The 25637-nt window shown below is 34.0% G+C and overlaps 1 protein-coding gene across 7 annotated transcripts in view; it reads left to right on the forward strand.

Annotated features, from left to right (window-relative positions):
- The window catches only part of POT1 (protection of telomeres 1), an 83402-nt gene that overhangs the window by 4452 nt on the left and 53313 nt on the right, over positions 1-25637 (forward strand). For 6 of the 7 annotated variants that reach the window (XM_032401645.1, XM_032401647.1, XM_032401644.1 and 3 more), the window contains exons 3-7: positions 6976-7048; positions 10450-10541; positions 22338-22451; positions 23235-23282; positions 24509-24623. In XM_032401645.1, the coding sequence (XP_032257536.1) occupies positions 6976-7048; positions 10450-10541; positions 22338-22451; positions 23235-23282; positions 24509-24623 (442 nt within the window). The remainder of the gene's footprint in view (positions 1-6975; positions 7049-10449; positions 10542-22337; positions 22452-23234; positions 23283-24508; positions 24624-25637) is intronic. The other variant, XM_032401650.1, reaches the window with a different exon arrangement.

A 25637-nucleotide genomic window follows, 5' to 3' on the forward strand; every position in this document is an offset into this window, starting at 1 on the left:
GGGGGTGGGAGGGATGGGGTGGCTGGGTGATAGACATTGGGGAGGGTATGTGCTATGGTGAATGCTGTGAATTGTGTAAGACTGTTGAATCACAGACCTGTACCTCTGAAACAAATAATACATTATATGTTAAAAGAAAAAGAAGATAGCAGAAGGGAAAAATAATGAAGGGGGGGAAATCGGAGGGGGAGATGAACCATGAGAGACTGTGGACTCTGAGAAACAAACTGAGGGTTCTAGAGGGGAGGGGGGTGGGAAGATGGGTTAGCCTGGTGATGGGTATTAAAGAGGGCACATACTGAATGGAGCACTGGGTGTTATACGCAAACAATGAATCATGGAACATTACATCAAAAACTAATGATGTAATGTATGGTGATTAACATAACATAAAAAAAAAAAGTTGTACCAGGGTATGAATATATAGTCACACCTAGCTTGTGGTGTATATAGTTAGTGAATGAAAATAGGTACTGAAACTATGGAATCTGAAGCTACTTCAAGGACAATTGTTAGAAATCTCACAGCTTATATAGGAGAGAAACTTAATAGAAGTTTTTTCAAACTTGTCAACAGTCCTAAAAATTTACACAACATTACTAATAACGAGTGATGAAGTAAATACAATTGTTGCAAACTATCAATAACAAAAATAATTGTGATTTCTCATTTTAAATATTCCATTTCATATTAAAGAATACATTTTGTTGTGAAGGAATGAAGAGGAAGGGATGCATTTAAAAAGGATGTTTAAGATTAAAGAGTTAATAACATGGGGGACATTTAATAACACAGATCCACCATTTACTAGCTATGTAGTTGGGAAAGTAATTTTATCTACCTATGCCTTATCTTTTCCATTTGTAAGCTAGGAATTGTAATAGCTAAATATGTTATTGTTACTGATCTGTAATTTCTGCAGGATTTCAGTTTTTTTGAAGTTTATTAAGACTTAATTAGGTCACCATGTGGTTTGCCTTCCTGAACATTCCATGCGTAGTTGACAAGAATGTGTTTTCAGCACATTCTGGCCTGGTGGTCTATGAATGTTAATGGTATAAACTTGTGTGAGTGTGTTTTCAGGTCTGTATTTGTACTGATTTATTTCTCCTTGTTCTATCAGTTACTAAGAGAGAGGTGTTAATACCAGGTATGATTGTAGATTTGTCTATTTCTTCCTTTAGTTATGTCAGTATTCATCTATTTTGAAGCTTTTTTATTAAGTGCATATGTATTTAGGATTGTTATTTCTTTTTGATGAATGGATCTTTTTGTCATTATCAGATGTCTCTCTATCTCTGGTAACTCTTTGAGCATCTGTTTTATGTGGTAATATAGTTCTGCCAACATTCTTAGATTAACTGTTTGGATGGTGTATCTTTTATTTTTAATTTATTTATGTTTTTATATTTTAAGTATCCCTTAGATGGCATGTCATTGGGTCATGCTTTTTAATCCATTCTGTCAATCTCAGACAGACTTTAATTGGAGTGCTTAATTTATATGTAATTTTATAATGGTGTTTAAGTAATACCATCTTGCTCTTTGATTTCCATTTGTCCTTTCTCTGATCCTCTTTCCTTCTTTCCTGAGTTCTGTGGGTTCATTAAATATTTTTTCCCCATTCTGTTCTATTTTCTCTGTTGGTTTGAACAACACCTGCCTTATTATTGTCTTTAATGGTTACTTTAGTACTAACAATATACGTTCTTACTAAAATCTGCTTAGAGTTAATGTTGTACCACTTTTCATGTGACAGTTCTTATTTCTCATGTCCTGCTTCATTCTTCTCACTTGACAAATAGAAGAATTTTACAGCAGTAAAATTCCATTTCCTACTCCCCTGTTCCTTGAGCTGTTATATCTGATTTTATGTGTATTATAAACTTCACCTTACAATGTTAGCTCTTGCTTTTAAATGGGGAGTTGTCTTTTAAGGAAATTAAGAGAAGGCAAAAACATAGTCTTTTATACCAACTGACATATTTACTATTTCTGATGTGCTTTATTTTTACCAGTAGACCCAGGTTTCCCTTCATCTTGAAAAACATCCATTAGCATTTCTTGTAGTACAGCTGGAGATGAATTTGCTTAGTATTCATTCATGTGAGAATGCCTTTATTTCATCTTTGTTTTTTTTTTTCTTTTTTTCAGGTTTTTATTTAAATTCTAGTTAGTTAACATACAGTGTAATATTAGTTTCAGGAGTAGAATTTAGTGATTCATCATTTACATACAATACCAAGTGCTCATCACAAGTGTCCTCCTTAATACCCATCACCCATTTGTTTTTGAAGATCATTTTTACTGGATATAGAATCGGAGGTTGACATTTTTTTTTCCTTTTCAGTACTTTTTAACATATTATGTTGCTTTCTGGCTTCCATTGTTTCTTACATAATGTGCCCTGTTTTACTTTTGGCTCTTTTCTTATTTATCTTTTGTTTTTAGCAGTTGGACTCTCATGTGCCTGGGCGTGGCTTTTCTTGGAATTTCTCCTGCTTATGTATAACTGAGCTTCTTGGATCCATAAGTCAATGTTTTTCATCAAATTAAGAAAATGATTGGCTATGTTTCTTGGAATTTTTATTTTCTACCACCTGATTACTTTTTTCTCCTTTCAGGATATCAGTTACATGTATGTTAAGCTGTTTGATATTGTCCCATAGGTCTCTGAGGTATTGTTCCATTTTCTTCAGTATTGTTTTGGTTTTTGCCTGAGTGAAATTTTCAAATTAATTTCTATTGATCTGTCTTCAAGTTCATTGAGTGTTTTTTTCTGCCATATCCAATATTCTGTTATGCATAGTTAGTGAATTTTTCATTTTAGTTCTTGTGCCTGAGTTAGGGACTAGGGGAAGAATGTAATAGGAATGAGGTAGGGGCTTTATTAGTAAAATGGGTCTGATAGTGAAAGAAAGAGAATAATGCTACATTTCAGTTTTGCTTTTCTAATCAATATTCTCTGTATAGACATTTGTTTCTTACGTATTTTCTTATGTTTATTTTCCATTTCCCTGGTATTTTCTTTCATATGAAATACAGTTTTATGGATTACAGTTGGTTTTCTACTTCATTGCATTTAAAGTCTTATCAAATACTTAGTATTGTCAAACTTTTTTGCATTTGGCTGACTAATGTGATGTTTCTTATGTATTTTATTAATAAAGTGCTGTGATTCAATTTTCTTTCTAACAAATTACCAATACAAGTTACTACTGAGTTGTATCTAGTTGTAGCATTTTTATTTTGTGTGCTTGATATAGAGGCATTTAAATGATACAGTTGTTTGCTAAGTTCTTTTCTTCTGATTATGCAGTCTACTAACTACCTGTATTTTTAAGTATTTGTTCCTACTTGTGTTAGTGAAATATTTTTCAGTTTTAGCTCTTTTATTATAATTCCTTTTAGCTGTAAGTGAACATGTTAGTATTCAGTGGGGTTAAAACTAGGAAATACCTTTTACTTATTTCTCATGATTATCACATTTTCATGAACATGCTCATTTATTTTAAAAAGTTAGGTCAAAGTATATTTCTGTTCTTTCATATATCTGAATGAGTCTCTTATTTTTCAACTCTCAGTTTGAATACTTACCCTTTTTTTAACCTGCAGATACCTCTTATATATGTTTCTTGAATTTTGTTAAATGCATTTTACTGCTTAAATTCATTGTTTTTAGTGTACAGTTCTGCAAGTTTTGACAGATATATAAGAACATATAATCACAAACATAATTAAGCTGTATAAGAATCTGTCACTCCCCAAAATTTCATAGTCAGCTGCTACTCCAATTCTAACCCCTGGCAACCAATTTTTACCAATTTTCTGACAGTATACGTTTTGCCTTTTAAGAATGCCATGTAAATGGAGTCCTCTACTATGTAGCCTTTTTAGTTTGGCTTCTTTCACTTAGCATGATGCATTTGAGATTCTTCCAGGTTGTTATGTTGGTCAGTACTGTTCCTTTTTTATTGGTGACTAGAATTCCCTCACAGTCCATTTCTTCATTCCTCAGTGTAGCAGTATTTGGATTCTTTCCAGTTTTTTATAATGATGAGTAAAGCAGCTATAAACATTCATGTACAAATTTTTATGTAAACATAGGTATTTATTTTATTTGGGTAAATGTCAAGTGGTCAAGTAGTTCTCAAGCAACAGTGTATAATCCACATTCTATGTTGGTGTGCTACATACAGTTCAGTAGATTTGGTTGATCTCGGGAGGAGCCAAAAAGATTAGGTTCATACTGTGCACAAAAGCATTTGTATCCCATCTGAGAGGCACTGACCTTAGGAAAACTCCACTCTTATATTGGGGGTGATACATTTTTAATATCTAATATTAATTCACTTTTATCCTGAAAGCTAACATGAGATTTCTGGAGTATAGGCCAACTATAATTTTTACTCTCAGCAGTGACTGCATCAGTTTTCTATCCCCCATCCTCCTCATGCAAGGCAATATGGTGAGGATCACAAGTCTTTCTGTGTGTGTAAAGGGGATTTCTTGCACTGTAGAAAAGGAACCTTGAAATTATGAATCTGGGAGTTTATATAGGACAGCTCTCCAGCTTTACCCTCCCCTCCTGACAGAAAAACCTCATCTCCTGAATGTAAATACATTATTTAGAATGTAAAGAACTGTCTCTAGGGTTCATCCCATATTGAAATGTAAACACAGAACTCTGGGGACATAAATCCCCCTGGAAGTCTCTCACTATTCAAGTCATCCTTAAACTTCCAAAGCTTATTGTTTAGTTCAACTTCCATTTTTTCTTTGCTCACTTCAGCTAAAGACAGGAACAAATTATAGACTATCTTTCTAATGGGATAACTCTTATTGTGAGTAAAACTGCCTACTTAATTTATAACTGAGGGCCACATAATCAACTAAAAGTGTTTCCTTAAAAACTCGAATATTTCTTACAACCATCCCTAGGAGCAAATCACACTGTTTTTTTTTTTTTTTTTTGGTTGATTTCTGCCTTTCACACAGGAAGCACAAATACTGAGGGCATACATGCTACCCTTGGAAACAAAGAGTTTACAGTTGTTGGGGACCCTCCAGAAAGGACGGAGGTCACTCAGGCGGCACAGGTTGACTGGCTCCCCTGTGTGCTCTGCCAGCTGGGAAGCCTCACGGCCCCTACCTAGTTCACGGTACTTCAGTTTAGTCCTTGTTTGCAGAGAGACCACTTGAGAGCAGTCAGTTAAATCTGGCCTACCTGTCCAGCTCATTTGCCATGTAAGAGTTGTAGAAAAGTTTGAAAGTATCTTACATGGAAGGTACAGGAGCTGGGCCATGCCCTACTGGCTCATGGTTGGGGCCATCAGGTGAGGGATGCAGTTAGTTAACTTTCAGAGTCCCCTGTAGTTTGTGAGAGCAGCTCCAGAGTGCCTTTTCCTTTGGGGTAAGGGAAAGGCTTCTGGAATAGTTATGAAAGACAAAGATTAAAAAGATTAACCTGGGTCTTGTGGGTGAGGTCTTACAGTGATTCTGCCCTGTCCCTAGCTGTAGGTCTGGCCCTCACACCTGTATACCTCTTTCTCCTTATCCCTAGAAGGGTGGAGAGTGTTTTTTTCTGCAGTGCATTTTAATCAAAGCTCTAATGAGATTCATAGGTTTGTTGTCTTTCTCCCAGCAGTTTAAGGACTTTGTTTTGAAAGGAAGATGGGGAAGACTCAGGCAGGCTTTCCTACAGTAACTGCTAGCACCCTTGCCCTGACTCCTGGCCTGACTTTGTCATCAGGTTTTTGGAGACGAGCTTGTAAGTGGGTGTGAATTCCCCTTGTGTTTGCAGCTCCCACAAGCTCCATGTCTCCTCACTAGCCCACACTTGGCCTTCAGCAACTCATTAAAAATGTTAGATGAATTTTCTGACAAATGTCAGGCAGCATTTGCCATTTACTTCAGGTAAGCAAGTGCTTACCACCCATCTCTCCTTGGGGATCTTCTCTTTCTTAAGATTTCTGATTAGTTGGTTGCTTTGTGACCTCAACTCACTGTTGCCCCTCTCTTATTGGAAGTACTTCTCTTAGATTTCTGGTTAGTCAGTTGTCTTCTGACTTCAGTTCTCTGGTGGGTCAAAAAAAGGTTGAAATTTCTACATTGTCCAACTTTTTGTTGTTCTTTACAGCTTTCTACCTCCTAAATGGAACTATTTTACTTTTGACCGAATCATGCATAGCTGATAGCCTTATTTTAATTTTTTTTTGATTCCTGTCTTATAAGTAAAATTGGTGTATGAACATAGGTTTTGTTGTTGTTGGCTATATCAAAGTCTGGAATATTAGTGTGGGAGATAATGTATTAGAGATCCATTTTTAAGTTTTATTAAATACATTTTATTTCTGTGTGGAAATTTTCAAAGAGACCTATAATGTATTTATTCATAGGATCATTAAATTTTAGAACCAGAAGAAAGTATAGAAACTACCTAGATTAAATACTTCATTTTATCTGAGAGATGCTGATTAAATAGCTTTTTTAAGGTGACAGAGCTGGTTAGTTACAGAAGAATGAGGACTAAACTTTATGTGTGCTTTAGTTCATTGCTTTGTCCACACTGCCCTTATTTATGAGATTACCAGTTTGCATTTTTTAATTTATTGTTTATTTCTTTCTAGGAGCAAACTCTTCATTTTTCTTCAGTAGAAACAACCTTATAGGGGTTAACATGAAACTGAAGTTGAGCCAGCTCATCTCTCTGTAAAATGAGGAATTGGATAATATTTAATAATAAGATTGTTTAAAAAATTAAGTTATGACCCTAAATAATTAGGCCTTCTGAAATTTCTTTAGTAAAATCACTTTCATTTCTTAAATATGGTGACTTGAACATAGTACTTTGAATTTTTTTGAAAAAATAAAAGCTTACTGCTTTTAAAATAGTTTTTCTAATTTTAACTTATCTCTTGGTGTTATAATAAGCTCTTTTGGGTTTTCTGTATAACTATTTTTCTCTCATTTTAGGGAAAACTGTCACTTATTTCTTCTTTAACTTATGGTGGAAACAGAACAGCTGTTTTGAAGATTGCCCTACAAGGTATACAATTTAATAAGACCGTTTCTGCTTAACCTTTTCTTATAATCTACAAATGGATAACTTAATATATATATGTACACACATAAGCACAAAAATGATTTCTAATGGGTAATACATACACAGTAGTGTAAAGAACTATAGAATGAAATTTTTTTTCACTAAATTTTTCTGTACCATCTATCCTCTCCCCCCTCACCCATTTCTTCTATTTTACTTCAGATTCCTTTAATCTCATATCTAAACTGTTACAATAGCTAACTGGTCCCCCTACTTCTGGTTTCACTAGTGTCACCTAAACAGCTTAGCAAACCTAACTTATAAGACACTCCTTTCAGCATGTTATTTTTTACCTAGGTGTAGTTATATGAGATTATGCCTTCTTCCTAGTAACCCTGAAATAATCCTGGTAGGCTAGGAAGAGCTATGGAGTATTTGAGGACCAAAATAGATCTCATCTGAAGCCTAAAATTGGATTGAAGAATGGCCTGCAGCAGTGAAGGGGAAACAGACTTTGAACTACAACATTCTGTAACTACTGAAAACCAGTTATATATTAGACACTGTTCTAGGTATGGGAGATATAGCAGTGACCAAAATAAAGCCCTTGCCTTCATGAAGTTTACATTTTAGAGGGGTAAATAAATTCAATAAATAATTACATAAGTAATATTAGGTAGAAATGTGGTCTGAAGAAAAAAATAGCATGATAAGGTAGTGGGCCTGATGAATCATCCTTTTGATACGTTGTTAGGTTTAATTTACAAATATTTGATTAAGGATTTTTACATCTAAGTTTATGAAGGATATTGTTCCATGTCTTTCTCTTCTTGTAATGATTTTGAGTGATTTTGGTATCAATGTAATGCTGTCCTCCTGAAAAGAGCTATTAAGTGCTTCCTTCTCTTCTATATTCTGGAAGAGTTTATCTATAATTGCTTTTATTTCTTCCTTAAATGTTTGTAGAATTCATCAGTGAAGCCAACTGTGCCTGAAAATTTCTTTATGGGCAAGTTCCAAACCCTAAGTTCAGTGTAATTTATTTGTTAATAGGGCTTTTCTTTTTTATCTTTTTTTCCTTGAGTAAGCTTCAGTAGTTTGTGTTTCTAAAGGAATTTATCTGTTTCATCTTAGTTGTCAAGTATATTGGCATAAAGTTATTCATAATAGATATTTGATATACTTTTAATGTTGGTGGGGTTTATAGTGATGTCCTGTTTCATTCATTGATAATTTGTGACTACTCTTTCATTTTTTTCCCCGATCATTCTGGCTAGATATTTATTTTATTGATCTTTAAAATCAGCTTTTCTTTTCATTGATTCTTCTCTGTTTTTCGGTTTTCTGTAACATTTTACTTTCAGTTAATCTGTTAATTCCATTCAGTGTACTGTTAACTTCTAATACTATATTTTTCAATTCTGAAAGTTCATTTTGAGATTTTTTTTTTTATATCTTCCATTTCTCCTCATCATGTTCATGGCTGGTAATTTTTTTTACTGGATACCAAACATTTAGAATTTTATATTAGCAAATGTTGGATTTATTTGTTATCCATCCTTTAACTATTATGTGTCTTTATTTTGGGATACATTTAATTTTCTTGGAATCAGTTTGATTAACTTTGTTGGGGTGGCTATAGAACAGCCTTTATTTTCAGGCTAATTTGGCCATATCACTAAGGAAATACTCTTCTGACAATTCTACTCTATGCCTCGTGTGTGTGGATTCCATTCTGTCTGGTTGAAACAAGAAAATTCCTAGCCCTGCGTGAGTCTCAGAATTGTTCTGCCTATTCCTTTCAAGTGGTTCTTCCTCTTCATGAGGTACTTGCCTTCCGTATACTTGGAGATAAATATTCATCCAAAGACTCGAAGGCCCCCATCTTCAGATCGCCAGAGCACTCTCTGTTTGTGCTGCTGTCCTGCCTTCAGCACTCTGCCCTGCACATTCTAGCCACCTTGGTATCCTCATATCTGAACTCTTCTGAATTCAGGGAAGGCTGCTGAGCTTTGTTTGGATTTTAGCTCCATTTTCTGCTGCCTGGAAACTCTCCAGGAAGTAAGATAGGGATATTGCCTTATTTTCCTTCTCAGATCACTTTCCTGCACTCCCTGTTGTCTGATACCTGAAAACTGTTGTTTCATATATTTTTTCTTAGTTTTCTAGTCATTTTAAGACTGGAGAATAAACCCAGTCTCTATTAGTCCATCATGGCCAGACACAGACATCTGATAGGTCATTTAAGATATTAACAGTGTGTTATGTTATGGTTAGAAACCACTGTGCTTTTGTATTTGAGAAACATCAGTGTTTCAGTTTATGTATACACTTGGTTTGAGGAGTTGAAGAGGTCAGTGTCAGCTATGTGGTGGTTGTTTCACTGTGAGCGCCACCAGACCTGACAGAGTAGCAGATTCAGGAGTTCTAGGTTACACAAAAGAGACTATCATTTTGGGAAAGATCTTTCATATACTCTATAGATGCATAAAAATCTGATATGATGGCAGTTTCTTGGAGTAGTTGAATATTTGAAAGCTGATATGAATGAGTCTTTCCTCAGATGATATAATTCAGTCTTAGCATTTGGCCCTGCTGCATTGGTTATAGAAGGTGATCTCTGGAGAGTGAACATTGTGGAAATTCTTTTTTTTTCCCCCAATTAAATTTCATTTTTAAAATCATAGTTTGGTCTTTACACACACTCTGCTCTTTTACTCTTTCATTTGTGCATGCTGGAGGAGAAAATACACTTACCTATATTAAAACTTAATGTGCTGAGGGGTGCTTGGGTGCCTCAGTCCGTTAAGCGTCTGCCTTCAGTTCCGGTCATGATCCCTGGGGTCCTGGGATCAAGCCCCAGGTCGGGTTCCTTGCTCAACGGAGAGCCTGTTTCTCCCTCTCTCTCTGCCTGCCGCTCCCCCTGCTTGCGCTCTCTCTCTCTCTGTCAAATAAATAAATTAAAACAAAACAAAATAAAAACCTTAATGTGCTGACACTGTAGATTACTAGAAGCTCAGAAAAAGTAAACTACTTTGGGGGTGATACGTTATATAGTATAAAAATTGAATACCATATTCAGTTTCTTTTTATTATAAACATGGAAAATAAATAGAATGCAGTTATTTTATGCTGTTAATGTGATATTTATAGAAATTTATAAAATGTATTCTAGTTGAAGCTTGTTACAGTTTTGGTTTTAGTACCTAATAGTATTCTGTGCATGATCTTTGCAATACTTAAGGTATTAAACTAAAAGTGAATTATAAAAAGTTTAATTATCCTTCATAATTATATTTTGAAATAACTATAGTTTTTAGAATGTAGTTGTCATCAATTTTCTTGTATGTGTGAAACTGTTGTATCTAATTAGTATTTTTCTGTATGTGTGTTTTTCTCTATAGAACAAGAAAATTCAAATTCAGAGATCAACACCATCAATGTATTATTTTTTGGAAAATTAGCAAAGGACTGTGCAAAAGTTTTCTATGAAGGGGTAAATTATTTTCTTGTTACTTTTTGTTTTAGGAGTAGATTTTAAATTATTGATGTTACATTCATCCTGTAGATCTTTTTTTTTTTTTTTTTTTTTTTACATTATATATTTGCAGGTATGTAAAAAGGATACTTAAGCAACAGCTTTAAAATTGCAACATTCCAAAGAGGTTGTAAAACTTATCACTGACATAAAAAGGGATAATATTTCCTTTCACTTCATTTTAATATTTAGTATTTAACAGAATGTCTTAAAGATATGTACATTTCCCCCTCAATTAAAAAATAATTCTTAACAACTAAAAAATAATATAAGCTATAACTGTATTTTTGTATTATTTTCTGATCATTGTTTCAAAATACATGCCTGTTAAATCCAAAATGCTACCAAACTGAACCAACAGCATATTAAAAGGAGTGGACACTATGACCAAGTGGGATTTATCCCAGGAGTACAGTTTGGTTCAGCTTAAAAAAATCAGTCCTTGTAACATATCACATTAATAGAAAAAGGGAAAAAACAGATGGTCATCTTAACTGATACACAAAAGGCATTTGATAAAATCCTATACTCTTTTGTAATCAAAACACTCGGGAAACTAGGAATAGAAGGGAACTTCCTCAGCATACTGTAGGGCAATTATGAGAAACTCACAGGTAACGTCAAACTCAGTGGTGAAAGACTCAAAGTTCCTCACTAAGATTAGGAACAAGACAAGGATGCTCCCTTTACCACTGCTCTTCAACATTCCACTGAAAGTTCTAGCCAGAGCTAGTTAAATAAGAAAATGAAATAAGACACCTAATTGTAAAGGAAGAAGTAAGACTGTCTGTCTTCTCAGATGACATGATTCTGTATTTGAAAATCCCAAAGCATCCAAAAGAAAGCTGCTGGGATTGATAAATGAATTCAGCAACATTGCAGGGTACAAAATGGACACATAAAAATCTGTTGTTACTATACACCCACAATAAGTGATCTGGAAAGGAGACTATGAAAACAATTCTATATGTGTTAGCATCTGAAGGACTAATATACCGATTAATAGATATAACCAATGAGGTGAAAGATTTCTACACTGAAAGTTAAAAAACATTGCCAGAAGAAATTAAATAAGAGCTAAATAAATGGAAAGACATCCATGTTCTTGGGTAGGACAATATTGTTAAGCTATCAATACCAACAAAAGTGATGTGTAGATTTAGTGCAATCCCTATCAAAATTCTAACAATCTTTAGAAATGTAAAGGTTGACTCTCAAATTCATAGACCGTTTCAAGGGGCCCTGAACAATCTAGGAAAAGAGTAACAGAGTCAGAGGACTCATCCTTTATGATTTCAAAATTTACCACAAAGATACTGTAATCAACAGTGTGGAACTGTTATAAGGATAGACATGTATACCAACAAAACAGAATTAAGGGTCAAGAAATAAACCCATTTATCTATGGGCAATTGATTTTTGACAAAGGTCCTACATCCACTCAGTGTAAAATGATACAGCCACTGTGGAAAACAGTTGGGCATTTCTTCATAGAATCATGGTATGACCCAGTAACCCCACTACTAGGTATACAGACAAAATAATTGAAAAGAACTTGAACAGATATTTGTATAGCGATGTTCAGTGCAGCATTACAGTAGTTCCCCCCCTTTATCTGTGGGGACAGGTTCCAGGACCCCCACTGGAAGCCTGAAACCATGGATAGTACTGAACCCTATATGCACTGTTTTTCCTACATATACACACCTATAAGAAGTTTAATTTATAAGTTAGGCACAGTAGGAGATTAAGAACAATCCCTAATAAAATAGAATATTTATAGCAATATACTGTAATAAAATTAATGTGAATGTGGTTTCTCTCTCAAAATATCTTATTGTACAGTGCTCACTCTTGTGATGATGTGAGATGATAAAATGTGTACATGATGAGATGCAGTGAGGTGAATGGCATAGGCACTGTGATGTAGTGTTAGGCTACTACTGACCTTCTGACAGTATGTCAGAAGGAGGGTCATCTGCTTCTAGACCACGGTTGACAGTAGGCATCTGAAACCATGGAAAGCAAACTCGTGAATGAGGGGGACTACCTCATTAATAATAGCCGAAAGGTGGCAATAACCCAAGTGTCCATTAGATGAATGGATAAAGAATGTGATATATTCATATAATGGAATATTATTCAGCCATAAGAAGGAATGAAGTTCTGATACATGCTATATCATGGATGAACCTTGGAAAGGTTATGCTAAGTGAAAGAAGCCAAACACAAAAGGACAACTATTGTATGATTCCACCTATATGAATATGCGGAATAGGCAAATTCACAGAGACAGAAAGTAGATGAGAGGTTACCAAGAGCCGGGCTTGGTGGGGGGAATGGGGAGTTTTTGCTTAATGGTTAAAGAATTTCCACTTGGGATGAAGAAAATGTTTTGACAATAGGTAGTGGTGATGGTTGCACACATTGCGATTGTAATTAATGCCACTGAGTTATACGATTAAAAATGGTTAAAATGGCAAGTTTTATATTTTGCCTCAGTTAAAAAAAATACATGTCTGCAGTGCAATATTTAGGCAATACGGTTCTGTAATAGAAAATTAGAGTCCTTCAAGGTTCTTATACAGCATACTTTCTGTTAGAGAAAGGTAGACAGTGAACAGATAAACGTAATTTTTCAAGTGGCAGACAATGCTGTGGAGAAAATAAAGCAGTGGGAGAGAGAGGTGAGGATATATTTTAATTTGATGAAGACTCTGATAAGGTGACATTTGAGCAGAAACTTGAAAGAAGTGAAGTGGTCCTTAGATATTTGGAGTAAGAGTATTCTTGACCAGGAATTTACAAGTACAAAGGCTCAGAAGTATGAGTGCATGTTCCAGACACAGCAGGGGGTCAGTGTCTAAATCCCAGCAGATGTGACTGGGGCAAAATGCTTAACGCTGTGCAGCCTTTTTTTATTTTAATCTTGAAAGATTAAAAAATTCTTTAGGGGCGCCTGGGTGGCTCAGTCATTAAGCGTCTGCCTTCGGCTCAGGTGATGAACCCAGGGTTCTGGGATCGAGCCCCACATCGGGCTCCTTGCTCGGCGGGAAGCCTGCTTCTCCCACTCCCACTCCCCCTGCTTGTGTTCCTGCTCTCGCTATGTCTCTCTCTGTCAAATAAATAAATAAAATATAAAAAAAATTCTTTAAAAATTTTTTATGTTTAAAAAATTAATCTTTAGATTAAAATCAATAAAAATTTTAAAATCTTTTAAGAATCAAGATAGGAGTAATAATACCTCTCTTTCTGGATTGTTGTTAGGATTAGAGATATATGTACCTACCGCTGGAACTACCTGGGAACTCAGTGTGTGGCCACTGTTGTTATTATTGTTATGACTTGTTATCTTAGTGTAACTGGATGCAGCTCCAATGAGGAAAAGCAGGGTAGAGAAAGGGCAGCTGGGTCTGAGCCCAGGAGTGTGGCTTCCAGTTAATTACTGGATTTTGAGTAACCATTGATAATCTCCAGATATAAATTTAATCAAATATAAAGTAAGAATGTTGGATTAGCTGAGAATTCTGAATAATTCTGGCATACTATGGTTTCATAAACTGATCTTTTATAAATAATTCAGTGGACTTCAGAAATGATGCTATTTTTGTAAAACCTGTCTTTGGAGTCTAGAGTAAAGATTTATTTCACAGAAACTGTCAGAACATCTACCTTTTTTTTTTTCTTCTAACAAGTATTTTGGGAATAGATTGCCAAACTCAAGTTTTGTGTTTTTTGCCAAAGCTTCTGTAAAGAGGTGGTAAATCAGTTAATGTTTTCCTAATTTATAATTTGAATAAAGGAAAGGAGAATCAGTGGAGTGATTTTTCCCTTCTGTGAAAAGTTTGTTATTAAATTCCTGGTGTATCTTAAAATCTTACTTTAGAATTTAAGGAAATAAGGTATTTTCTATGTGATTCATGTCCTAAAACTCCTATGACATTTCATCAGACTTTCTCTTAGAATGGTAAGTAGAGTAATTTTAGGTACAATTTTAAAAATTGGAGATACATAGTTCTAATCTAGTTGGTATGGCACAGCAAAGTTCCAGAAGCAAATATACTGAAAAAGAGGTGTGACCTGACAGTCTGCTTCAGGCCACTCACGTAGGGTAGGAATCAGTAGCTCTATATAGCTATTTTGATGGGGCACTTTTGTGGGTGCCTCCAGTAAAGGGATGTTGTCATTACTATTATTCCTGTTATTCTTATTCTTGCCCTTGAAGGCATGACTTTATTTCGGCCTAGGTAAAATAATTAATATTCATGATGACAGTTCTGAATTATTAAGAATTCGGTGCTCAAGAAGATCTGAAGTCATGCCATTTTTTAAGGGCCATATTCTTCAGAAATGAGGTGGAGAGGGAGGAAAAGGGAGAGAATATGGATGAAAGCGAGAACATTAGGTGTTTAACAGGGGAAGATTCACTCATTTAGAAAAACAACATATCATTTTTCCTTTGAACTAGAAAGTGGTATGTTACAATACTTTGTTGAGATAGGGGAAAATGAAAAATACATCAGTTCAGTGACTAATTTGCATGTGATACTAAGCTATAACAGATATTTTCTCTGACTCCCCATCCTTCCAAAAAAAAAAAAGTAAACAAAACCAAACAAATGCTGTTAACAGCTTCCTTATTCTTCAGGCTGCTAGGTATGCACAAGGAAGTTTTGCCCTAATACATTGAATTAGTAATATTTAGTTTTCATGAATTACAGAATATATGAAATAAATATGAAATGTAGTTTTATGTTCTTATTTCAGATGAACTCTTTCCATTCTGTAAAGAGGTCCCCTTTTTTTTTTGTTTTAAAGATTTTATTTATTTATTTGACAGAGACACAGCGAGAGAGGGAACACAAGCAGGGAGAGTGGGAGAAGGAGAAGCAGGCTTCCCGCCGAGCAGGGAGCCCTATCCAGGACTTGATTCCAGGACCCAGGGATCATGACCTGAGCCCAAGGCAGACGCTTAACCTCCTGAGCCACCCAGGTGCCCCAAGAGGTCCACTTTTAACAGTTTTAAAGATTTTGCAGACCAGGGCCAGGAAATTATAGTTCGCTACCTTTCAACTTGCTAAGATCATTAAAGTTGCCTTTCCTTTCTTCTCTCCTGATATTTTTTAGTAAGTCAGACATTAAACTATCTGCTTCAAATTCCGGCCAGAGAAAAAAGACAGTTTAATGCATGGTAAGGAGGGAGGCTCTAGCATCTTTTTTTTAAGAGTCAACTAAAAATTAAACCCACTTAATTTTTGTGAAAGGACCATCAGTTTGTAGATGAAGATGAGTATTCTAGGGTGCAGGGATCTTCATTGAACCCCCAGTAGTGTACAGATCATCAGAAGAGATCATCAGAAGAGATTTTTTTTTTTAAGATTTTATTTATTTATTTATTTTTTAAAGATTTTATTTATTAGAGAGAGAGAGAGAAAGAGCATAAGAGGGGAGAGGGAGAAGCAGGCTCCCTGCTGAGCCAGAAGCCCGATGTGGGACTCGATCCCAGGATTCCGGTTTCATGACCTGAGCTGAAGGCAGTCGCTTAACCATCTGAGCCACCCAGGCACCCAAAATTTTATTTATTTATTTGAGAGAGAGAGAGAGATAGAGTACAGAGGAGAGTGAAAGAGAAAAGCAGACTCCTTTGCTGAGCTTAGCCGACTGAACCACCCAGGTGCCCCAGAAGAGGTTCTTGAACCAATTCAATGTGTATGTAAATGTATGTATGTTTTTTTTTTTTCCTCTCTGAGAAGGCCATTTTTAACTCTTCTCTCATTCTCAGAAAGATCCATGAACCCACAATCATTAAGAACTGCTTTTTAAGGACAGAATTTCATATGATTCTATTATGGTGTATAGTTGAGTTAGTATTGAAGTTCCAAGAGTAATTAGTTATGTGCCCACATTATACAGAAATAATAATGATTTGATATTAGAAATTAGTGTCTTGTAAAAATCCTGTATTATTTTTAGTGAGAAGTCCTATAACAAACCTTAGCTTTACAGTGGCTATCTTCATAAAACTACAAATGACCATCACTGCGGAGGGTTACTAAAGGCTCAAATGATAAACATGTATAGAAGCACTTTGTAATCTATAAGATTCCATACAAATGTAATATCCTAAGTATTGTTATAGAACTTGTAGTAAGTAGAGATACTACTCTAACTCCACAACTGTATTCTTTTCCTGCCTCAGGAAGATAGTATGGACTTGGATTAGATCTTGTAAATAATTTGGTTTAGAAGATTTTGTTCTTTTTGCTTGGTCTTTTTGACTGGTCTTGAATGTTTTAAAAAACATTCAAGCTGTGTGGAAGGGTATAACCAGAAAAGCAGAAGCTGCCCCTTTTCCTCTGAAGCCACTCACATTGCCTACTGTGATAAAATTGGATAAAATCACTGCTTCTTTATCTTGCACCTTTCCAGCTTTTATGTGTGTGTGTGTATATCTGTATATTTATGCATGTATGTATATATCTATATATGCATGTAGATAAGCTTATATATGCACATTTTTCATCAAATGACAGTACTTATTCATGTTTTGTAAATTGCTTTATTTTACAGCATATCTTGGACATCTTTAGAGAAGGGTTTTAAAAATAAATACATGGTATTGAATATTAGGGATCTGTTTATATTTTAAATACATTTTTATCTTTTTCCTTTAAGATTCTTATATTAAATTATTATTTGGAAACAAAATAAAAGGGTTATAATACAGTGAATTAGAAAAACACGTGCAATGCATGTACAAAACATGTACAATGTATGAGATAGTTGTATTTTACCTAACTGACATATGAAAGGTGTTTCTGCAATTGAAATATATTTTAAATAGGTATTCATTAAAACAGAATAGAACTACACTAGCTAATTAGTACTTGTCAGATAACAGAGAATGTTAATAATGGTAAGTCAAAGTTTTTCCTTTTTAAAATATAATGGTAGAAGACTGAGGTCACAATTTAAAATCTTTCTGGGTTTAAAATCCATGAATGCTGATCATTGGGGAGGTCTAAATAGGCTATTTATTTTAGAGTTTATAGTAGTAAGGTTAAAAATTATTGAAAGTCCGAGGTAAAACTTTTTATATAGAAGAATGGATTTTCTAATTCAATTCTTAAACCTTTCTTTGTCACTGGCTTATTCCATTAAGGTTAGCTCCACATTTGATTACCAAAAAAAAAAAAAAAAAAATCCTAAACATTAAAATGATTTTTAACAAAATTTTAATCCTTGCTTTGCTAGACTAATGATACATTTTACAGGAATATATATCCTGTAATTGAACCTTTTTCCGTATGAGACACTTTTTTCAGTTTTAGCTTTCCTTTAAAGTAAGATTTAACATTTAATAAATGGACATAAAATATGGGGAAAGACTTTTTCAAAGTATTTTGAAAGTTTAAAAAATATTTTATCACAAAACCATCGGAATTACAGACATTTGTCAATACATTGTTTTCCTTCCTTGTGAGATTTAGTTCTGAAAGATGTTGTAGAGTAGTGCCTGTCTTAGAAATTAGGAGATCTTGATTCTTGTCTTGATCTACAACTAATTAGCTGAATGTGACCTTAGACTGTTCATTTACCCTCTCTCGCCCTTATTTTCTTATCTGAAAAATGAAGGTGTTTGATTATGTGATCTCTAAAGTCCTGTTTTCAGTTCTGAAATGCTAAGATTCTTTGAAATAAGTTTTGTAGTACTTGTATAGTTTAGTTAAGATTTAATGAAGGTATTTTATATATATATATGTGTATATAATATTCACATATTCATTTAATTGTCCAGATACTTGTTGAATGTTTTGGTCTTCTGTGCTCGATGTCCTGAATAAGAGGGTAATGGACCTTGCCATCATGGGACAGTGCTCAGTGGAGCAGAGGGAATTAAACAACTATTACATAATTAATTACTTTAGCCAGATGTGATATGACTGAGATTGAGTAGTAGAATCAGAAAAGTAGCAGAAAGAATGAAGATGGGTACTGGGAGAGTGGATTGATTAGTAAAAGAGAACAACATATACAAAGGCCCAGATTGAGGAGCCTGGAATGCTAAAAATTACAAAAGGCACTATTCCAGGGTGTGTCACATAGTAGGTGGCTGGTGAGGTGGTGGGCATCAGATCATATAGTGACTTGTAAACCATTTAAAGATTTTGGATTTTATGCTAATATTATCTATATTACTTCCAATTAAATTCCATGACCAAATTGATGTTAACACTCATAAAATACATTCTTTATATTAGAGAAACATTTTCTCTCAGTCACTTTGTTACCAGTGACATCAGATTCCTGGCTTCTCCCTGCAGTCTTTCACTCTTAATCAGTGTTTTAAAATATGATAACAGGATTTGCAAGGTGAGTATAATAAAAATTACTTAATGCCTGTTAAAGTCAGATAAGTGTTTTTCTTTTTGGATTATCAGTTTTTTCATATTTTCTGTGTCCTTTTCCTGCTTACTAAAAGTGCAACAACTTGAGAATTTTGCTTACAATCTCAATTAAAAATTAGCAAGTTAATATGCTAGTCTTGTAGTTCACATTTTTTTAGTCACGTATTGATTTGTTTCTTGTTCCACCACTGATTATGTTCTACATTATAAGATATTAGCATGTAAAAATGACATCTGTTAATATGCAAATAAGTTGTCTGCTTTTTTTTTTCCTTTTTGTTATTGATTTTTAAGAACGCTTCTTTATGTTAAAAAAACCTGTGCTGTTTTCGTTGATTTTTCTCTGAAACTGGTTTGCGGTAGAAATATTCCTCTTGGCTAAACCAAAAAGGAAATTGTTTAATGACAAAGTCTCACTCCTTTAAGACACTGTGACAGAAAAATGACACAAAAGGAAAATGACCCACTTGCTGATATCTGGTATCCTGAGTTAGTTCAAAGATTTCAGGTATACCAAATGTGTTTTTATTTTTAGAACATTCCTGCACAGATATTGATAAAGGCTTATCACTTTTAGTAATATGGTATTCTCTCAGGCTGGTTTCCTAATACTTCTTTTCAGCAGATTGAAATAAATACCTACTCTGTATATCAGAATGCATTCTTAGCACTCAACTGTGTAATTCCTATTCTTGTTTGAATGGCTTCAGTATGCTCTTTTCAGAAGCTTAGAACTTAGAACAATGCATATTAAATCTCATTTTCAACTCAGTCTAATGAGTGTTTATATAAACTAATACTGCCTATTATATGTTTATCTTTCTTATCCTCTGTGCATTTGAATTAATTTAAAAGCTATTACAATTTGTAAATTCATGGTAACTGGATTCTAAGAGCCATTTTTTTCTCTCTTCTGTTTAGGTTTGTACTTTAATTTTACCAGTATTAATTTATTCAACATATACTTGTAACTATGAACAGAAGCCCCTTACTGTCTCTTTTATGGGATATAAAGGTAGATAAGACATTCTTAGTCCCAGGGGTCTTATAGACTTCTAAGAGCATTAAAAACATTAAGAAGCACTTGTAAATAACACACAAATGAAAAATATTAAAATACTGCATAGGAGAGTTCAGAGGAAGGAAGAATTATTTTTCTCAGAGAGAGACAATCTAAGATAGACCTCATAAGAAAAGCAGTTACAGTCCAGGTTTTAAAAGATAGATAGGATTAGATATATGCAAAAGAGAAAAATGCTATTACTAGTGGGGCTCAGAATAAGCAAAGAATATATGTGGAAAAGCACTACGAATATAAGAGAATCTGATTTTTATAGTATTGAATAGACGTATATGGAAATAAAACAGGCCAGGTTGATTGGGATGGGATCACTGAGGGCCTTTCATGCAATTTATATAGGTATATTCAAATGTAAGTTCATATTTAGAAATATAATAAATTAAACATTAGTTTTTGTAAATATTTTTGGTTATTTCTATGTTGTCAAATTTGTGCTAGAGGAAAAGTTTTATTATAACGTTTTACTGAATTGTATTGCTAATATTAAAATAGAATTAATCTTTTGAAAAAATTTTTCTTATGAATGCTGATGTCCTTCTTTTAGTGATTTTTTTCTATTTAAAATGTTTTCTCCATCATAAAATAAATACTTAAGTTTAGATTATAAAGAAAAATAGAAAAATGTTCATCTGCACAACACTTGCATTTTGTGTATTCTTCCATATAATATTTAAGACATTTTTAAGTAAAATAGAAAATGAGATAGGTTATTTTTTTTGTGCTTTTAAGAGAATATAGAACTGATAAACTCCCCTACTTCTGTTTATCTTCCCCTGTTAGTTTGATTAAACAACTTTAAATCTTTGACTAAAATCTCGTTTTCATTTAAATCAGAATTTTTAGTCAGTTGAAAGCATTATTTTTCAGTTTTAAGAGTAATTTATTCCAGAAGCAGTCTTACTATTTATTTTATTCCCCTTTAAAACTGCCTAGGGATGCCTGGGTGGCTCAGTTGGTTAAGTGTCTGCCTTCAGCTCAGGTCATGATTCCAAGGTCCTGGGGTCGAGTCCCGCGTTGGGCTCCTTGCTCAGCGGGGAGTCTGCTTCTCCCTCTGTCTGCCGCTCCTCAGCTTGTGCGCGCACACACTCTTTCTCTGTCAAATAAATAAATAAAATCTTAAAAAAAAAAAAAAAAAGACATGAGACGTGACCCCTGCCTACAAGGTATTCACAGCCTTGTTTAATGGATCTAAATGCGGATTGACACCAGACCCTTTCTCGCATGTGCAAAGCAAAAGTCAGTAACGCGGGAGGCTTCTGTTTGGTAGAAATTAGGATTATTGAAGGAAGCTGCCTAAAGCCCAGGAATTTTTATGTATCTTAAGATTTTGGTATTAAAATTAGAAGAGTAGGGGGATGCCTGGGTGGCTCAGTCAGTTAAGTGTCTGCCTTTGGCTCAGGTCATGATCCCAGGGTCCTGGGATCGAGTCCCACATTGGGCTCCTTGCTCAGCAAGGAGCCTGCTTCTCCCTCTACCTGCCTCTGTCTCTCTCTCTCTGATAAATAAAATCTTAAAAAAAAAAAATAAAAAAAATTAGAAGAGTAGGATAATTTTATATATATAATATATATTATTACATATTATATATGTATAGTGCAGCAGGACAAAATTTGCTGAATGTGTATGTTCCGGTACTTGGAAATTAAGAAAAGGAGATTTAACTAAAGAATGAGAGAAACAAGAATAAATGGGGACTGGCTTCTTATTACTATTATAAACCTAAGTAGATAGAAAATATTTTTTTCTTATTAGTATGTCAATGGAAATTTCTTATTTATGTCTCATACCCTGGATTTATATGCACAAGTATTAGCTTTGTGACAATATGGAGTTTTTATACTAATGGCATGTCTTTCTCAATGTAGTTTCTCAACTCTGACATTTAGTTTCATTTAAATTTCATTCTTAATACTGTTGGGTCATCTGTTATCTCATTGTTTATTTCTGCAAACTTATTCATATAAATTGAGATAAACATTGATTTTTGAACTCCCACTAAATAAATAAAAATTTTTGAGTGATTTAGTTAGTGATTTCCTGGTCAATGAAATGAGACATTATACTTGTCTAGGGCTACATTGTTGATGTCCTTTTCGAGGAAGTAGTAGTCTCAATCTTATATTCAGGAAGCATTAAACAAATTTAGGCTAACCAGTTTTTCATTTTATGGAAATTACTCCTGTTTTTAAATAATAATATAAGAATTTATATGACATTCAGAATTACAGATATTTTGATGATTTAAAACCATTTTTTCCTATGTAGGATACCATTGCAGTAGCTGGATTTACTGTCTTGTCAGCATCTTCATCTACAAGCAGAGATGGTAAACATTGCTTATTTTTGAAAGCATTTGAGGACTTCAAATCAACTGTTTATGTAAGTGTGTAACTTTTAGTCCAATCATTTGTGGTTTTAATGAGCTAAGGGGATGGAAAAGGAGCAGTATATCTATAAATCTGCAGATAAACTATTTAGTCTGACTGGATTATTTTAATTAAATATTTTAAGTTTAAAGCAAAAATTCTTTTCTTGGCTTTATGTTTAGAATGACTCCAGGTAGAAAAGAAAGATCCCTTAAAAATATTTATTTATTAATAGAATTTTTAAAACTTTATAGGTACTCTAGACCTGATCTCATTCTTTGCTCTTACACCATCAGCCCCTTTTGATGGTCTGCTTGATTTCACTTTAAATTGATCAAGTGCCCTTTTTTAGGTAAAACTGATTTCATTCTATTTTATTTTTTACAGAGATGATCATTCTCTGCCTCCCACTTTACCCCTCCTCCCACAGCCCTGTGTGTGTGTGCGTGTGCACACATGTGCACACATGGAGACCACCAGTTTGGTCAAGGCTGTCAGAGAAGTAGAGTTGGGCCAAGTCCTGTGGTTGCAGGCCACCGTCTGCCTGTTTTTCTGTAGTATCCACAAGGGCATTATATGGGCTAGGGGTAGTCCTGTGATATTGTGAAATTAATGGGTTAGACTGAAACTTAGACAGTTTTGCACATGTTAGTCTTAATTTGTAAGCCATAATTTTGTGCCATTCTAGTGAATTTGAATATTACACAGTTAAGTGTGTAGCTTTGGTGCAGTTAAAGGTCTGTAATCACATTGGAGGTTGTTTGTATACAAGTAAATCCTCTTTTTTTGTTTTCAGGTTTATGTTAAATCTGTAAGGGATTTTTCTGCAGAATCAATGTCTTTGGTAAGATGATATTCAATTTAACTTAAAATACTCACCCCCCCCACACACATAAAGATACACACATATATGATACATATATATATGCATTCCATATATATATGTATATATATATGAGATCCACTTATAGTCTAATTTTAAAACAGTAATACAATGGGAAAACAAAATCTCTACCTTTAATAATGTTAAATTTGAGTTCTGTATTTACCAAGTAATTAATACCTGGTTGTTCTTTTATTTGGAATATCTGCACATATATACTGGTCTATTTACATGGAAAGTCAAATTATAATCAAGAAGTTAGTTGTTTGTTGTTCATGAATTACCAAGTACATTACATGGATGACCATAATGGTTAGTGTCACTGAGCTGTGCTGGCCTGCCGCATTCATCTGTACATTAGGGACATAACTTTAATGTCTTGGATCTAGTTATTTGTCAGCTGAGCACATATCTTTCTTTTCTGTCCCATATGCTGACCATTATTTTTCTTCCATCATTTATGAGCTACAACTTTTTTTATATCGAGGTTTGATAAGATTTCTCAGCACTGCCTTTCTTATATTTGAACTAAAGTATCAGCTTCCTTGAAAAAGCCAATTAACTCATTTTGATTTGATTTTTAAAGTTTTAACTCGTAGTGTGGTAGGTAGTAACCTTATTTCCAGTTGTGGGTGGGATGGATGAGTGATGGGGCCAGATATGTGAACCCTTTTAAGGATTGTTTGACTAATATGCAGATATGTCCGTGTAAATCACTTTCCCCTTTCTTTCCAAACTTATGTACAATTATTTCAGATAATTTTTCTTTTCTATTTTTACCATTTTTAATGTATATACCATTTACAATCAAAACCTGGCTCTTTAGGCCTAAGTAAAATCTTTATAGTAATATAGGGAGAAAAAAAAGAAATATATACCACAAATTTTGAAGGGATATTACTTAAAGTTAAAATCCAGAACCAAAATCTCTTAAATTGAATTTCTTAGAATTGTGTACAAATTACATAATTTATCATCAGAATTCTTTCTAAGAAAACCTGGTTGGTTTGTATAGTATTCTTTATAAGCTCTGCATTTCCTTTTTTTTTCAGGCTATATCCTCTTTTTAGAAACTTAAAAGGAAAAAAATGCAATTAGATTGGTTGTTAATTTAAAAATTTAATCATAAAATTATTCTAAAATGTAAATACTTAGTATTGATGTATTCACTGTCTTCTCTTTCTTAGGTTCCAGCAACACATTATATATATACACCCCTGAATCAACTTAAGGGTGGTACAATTGTCAATGTCTATGGTGTTGTGAAGTTCTTTAAGCCTCCATATCTAAGCAAAGGAACTGGTAGGTATTAAAATTGGTGAAGATTTTAATGGACTGAAACTGCTTTATTGGTTTCAGAAACATAGCTCCTTCAATACTGTTAAGTCTTAGAAGCTCAGTTCTGATTTATTTATTTTTAAAAAGATTTATTTATTAGAGAGAGCGCATGCACGTGCATGGTTGCAGGTGAGTTGGGGGAGGGGTTGTAGAGAGAGGGAGAGAGAGAAAATCCTCAAGCAGATTCCCCGCTGAGCACAGAGCCCAATGTGGGGCTCTTTCCCAGGACCCTGGGATCATGATCTGAGCCGAAATTTGGAGTCAGTCGTGTAAGTGACGAGCCACCCAGGTGCCCCTCAGTTCTGATTTATAATTGCCAAACAACATGGATGCATATTTTTTGGCTATTTTCATCTATAAAATAAGTGTCATCTTTAGATTCCAAAGCCTAAATTAAGAAAAGGATGCTAAACTGCAACATGACAGCATATGAAAATATGAAATAGGCTAGAAAAGGTAAATATATAGACAAATATAGAATATTTTAATACTATAATGGTGGTATATAAATCACTTTTAATTCTGGTATAGAACTTAAAAAAGATGAAAGTATAAAAAATAACTACCTGTGAACATGTTAATGAATACACAGTATAAAAAGATACAAATTATAACATTAATAGCAAAGTGTATGTGAGGAGGAGTAGAAGTATAGTTTTTATATATAATATTTATCAGCTTAAAATAGGTTATTATAACTTTAAGATGTTTTATGTAAACTCCATGGTAACCACAAAGAAAATACCTACAGAAGATACACAAAAGGAAATGAGAAAGGAATCAGAGTATGTCACTACATAAAAAAAAATCAGGGAAGGACGAAGGAGGACAAAAGTGCTAAAAGACAGAAAACAATTAGCACAGTGGCAGTAGTAAGTCCTTTCCTATCAATAATTACTTCAAATGTAAAAAAATTAAGCACCTCAGTCAAAAGGCATAGTACTTTGGTTGTTTTTAAAGATAAATTAAGATATAACC

This window comes from Phoca vitulina, unplaced genomic scaffold (genome assembly GCF_004348235.1).
Source record: "Phoca vitulina isolate PV1807 unplaced genomic scaffold, GSC_HSeal_1.0 scaffold4, whole genome shotgun sequence".
NCBI classification, from domain to species: Eukaryota; Metazoa; Chordata; class Mammalia; order Carnivora; family Phocidae; genus Phoca; species Phoca vitulina.